This window comes from Trypanosoma rangeli (genome assembly GCF_003719475.1).
Source record: "Trypanosoma rangeli strain AM80 chromosome Unknown Tra_15.4_contig_00438, whole genome shotgun sequence".
Lineage (NCBI taxonomy): Eukaryota > Euglenozoa > Kinetoplastea > Trypanosomatida > Trypanosomatidae > Trypanosoma > Trypanosoma rangeli.
Window position 1 is genome coordinate 1,386 of NW_021706181.1, and position 2,455 is coordinate 3,840.

The 2,455-nt window shown below is 54.9% G+C and overlaps 4 protein-coding genes across 4 annotated transcripts in view; all 4 read right to left on the reverse strand.

Annotated features, from left to right (window-relative positions):
- Positions 1-455, reverse strand: part of TraAM80_08602 (uncharacterized protein) — a gene marked incomplete at both ends in the record, with an annotated part of 549 nt that extends 94 nt beyond the window's left edge. The window contains one exon of the mRNA XM_029385345.1: positions 1-455. This exon is cut by the window's left edge and continues 94 nt beyond it. Within this exon, the coding sequence (XP_029234814.1) occupies positions 1-455 (455 nt within the window).
- Positions 456-1,059: 604 nt separating this feature from the next.
- TraAM80_08603 (uncharacterized protein) lies at positions 1,060-1,389 on the reverse strand (the record flags this gene model as incomplete). Its single annotated transcript, XM_029385346.1, has 1 exon — positions 1,060-1,389. One exon carries the CDS (start codon positions 1,387-1,389, stop codon positions 1,060-1,062), a length of 330 nt encoding a protein of 109 aa, XP_029234815.1.
- Positions 1,390-1,401: 12 nt separating this feature from the next.
- TraAM80_08604 (uncharacterized protein) lies at positions 1,402-1,908 on the reverse strand (the record flags this gene model as incomplete). The annotated part of the gene is made up of 1 exon (XM_029385347.1): positions 1,402-1,908. One exon carries the CDS (start codon positions 1,906-1,908, stop codon positions 1,402-1,404), a length of 507 nt encoding a protein of 168 aa, XP_029234816.1.
- A 442-nt stretch (positions 1,909-2,350) lies between these two features.
- Positions 2,351-2,455, reverse strand: part of TraAM80_08605 (uncharacterized protein) — a gene marked incomplete at both ends in the record, with an annotated part of 549 nt that continues 444 nt past the window's right edge. The window contains one exon of the mRNA XM_029385348.1: positions 2,351-2,455. This exon is cut by the window's right edge and continues 444 nt beyond it. Coding sequence (XP_029234817.1) covers positions 2,351-2,455 — 105 coding nt within the window.

Below are 2,455 nucleotides of genomic sequence, written 5' to 3' on the forward strand. Positions count from 1 at the left end.
CAATACAACAACTGCCGTGTCATGTACTCACTTTTCTCGCGGAGACTGCCCAGCACCGGCACCGCCGTGCTCCCTCCCACACTCGATAAAATTGGCATCGTGTGTCGCAGTCCCCGCACCCACATGAGTAGTGTCATCGAGGGGTTCCCTGCACTCACTGCATTCTTTCCCCAAGGGCCATCCACCTGATCCACAAGCAAGCACTCACTCAGGACCATCGCATCCCCATTTCCCTTCCCCTCTTCAAGACAGCGGTGTGGCTCCTTTAACTCCTCACGATTCAGCTTCGCATACTTCCAGTGCATGTGGGCGCAGGAGAGAAAAACCGTCACGCTCTCTCCGGGCGTCACAAGCAATGGAACCTGCACACAAGCACGCCCCAAACAGACAGCAACACCCCGCTTTGCTTCCTCCCGTGTGGACCACTCGTCACAAGGAAGGCGGTTAAGCAGCATAGAGGAACACGTGACTGCAAGGAAGCAGAAATTTTGGTGTATACCAGGATCCCTTTCATAGATAGCACTACTCACAAGAATCCTCACCGCTGCCACAATGCCGTTATCCCGCGCCCCAATAAGGTACGGAATTGGCAGAAACTATTCCTGTTGCTGATCTCGTGAGGAAGAGGCGCCGCCATTAAGGGAACCGCAATGGTTGGCATAAAAAAAGACAACGTGATGGGAATACGATCCTCCACCCCTCCGCCTCTGCGACCAGGCCCCTCAAGGGCGCTCATTTTATCAGGCGACCAAGCGCACTTCCCACGTCATCCAGCACCGCTAGCAGTGCGTTGAGGAAATCGTCAGTGCCCTCCCCATACATGGTCGCAAAACAAAAACGCAAGTTCGTTGGAATAGCAAACGCAGTTCCAAGTGTGCAGAACGGCGAACAAAAGACGGCCCAGAGCCTCACTGTGCGGAGGCTCTGGAGAAGCCTTGTCTGATATTGCGGCGCCACGTGGTCCATCCCCATCGTCGGGGCCCCATCCGGCCTATCGCTGACTGGCTTATGCTGCTCAGCAGCGACATCTCCCACGGAGGTTGGGGGACGACAAAACTTTCAGATTCGGTCCGTAGATCGTAACGACACGGTGACAATGGGATACACGCCCAGGGCAACAATCGTCGCAGTGGCAAAGCCGTTCCGATACCCCCACGGCGGGTGCAGGCTCGCCACCAATGCAGTCTGCAACAAAAGGAAAAAGATGAAAAGCAGCACAACTGCAAAACGCATGGTGGGCAGCGGCTGAGGCAAATACACGGCCTTCGTCATGATGTGCCTTTCTGCCTCCGCCTCCGTTAGGTGCCTTCGCTCGCAACCTGTAATTAAATACGGGGATGGGCGTAGCAGCTGCAGCGCAGCGACACCGTTGACAGTGTCAAAGCCCATCAGGAAGAAGAACTAGTTTGTCGGCTGGCCCTCCAAATAGGCCAACTGAATCGACCCCAAAATCGCAAACCCCAAACCAGCGAACATCTCCATTACAGCCACAATGACACCTCTTCGCGTTGGAAATAAGCTGGCAACAGTCACGACGCCCGCAAGGCCATAGACACCCACGCCAAAGTTAGCAATGCTGTTGGAGTCGCACGGGCGCAACACGGTTGTGGAAATGGCGCCACTGAAAGTCAGTGCCATCAGCAGCGCGCCAACAGTAATCAGCACGAGCCCAAGCACAAAGAGAGGCCTCACACCAAAGTAGTCGTAGACAAAGGCGTACGGTATGCCAAAGTAGACGAAAACAATGGCCACTGTGCCTACGGTTGCCATGTCCGCACGAAAAAGACACACGCAGAGGCAGCCACAGGCGCCCGCCACGAGAATGCCAAACCGAGCCAGTTCATTAATTGGCCTCGATGCATCCTCACGGGAAACATTATCATTCGCCTGCAATTTCCTGCTTCTCATCCACTGCAGTCGTACCCCGTACCCGTGTATGTTTTGAAGGAATTGTAGTTCCCCCGACATGAAACTGGAGATATGGCCAAAGTGTTCATGACAAAAAAAATCAACGGCACAAAGTAGTGGAAAGCCCGGCTAACCGCACAAACGACCAAGCTGCGATGCTGGCCCTGCCCATAACAGTCCTGCTTCTCCCGCGGTCAGGCCAAAGCCAAAGGCCAGGGATGCGCGGGTGCAGGCAAACGTGCCCAACACCAACACGAAGAAGCGCCGGGGTTCAATGATGAGCCTCCCTAGCTCCCCTGCCAGCCGCTAGGCACCAAACCGCGTCCACGGCGTCCACCTGCCCCTCCCTCCAAGGCTTCGCGCATGGGGCGCGGAAGACCACTGTCCAGAACAGCGAATGTACCCCCAGTCCGGCCCGATGGAGTGCGGTGAACCAAAAAATTTAAAAACGAAAAATAAAAATGGCGAGCATGAAAGAAACAACGAAAAGCGACGCGGCAGAAAAGGTGAGCCATTGCAGGCACGTAAAAAAGACAAAGAATACTCG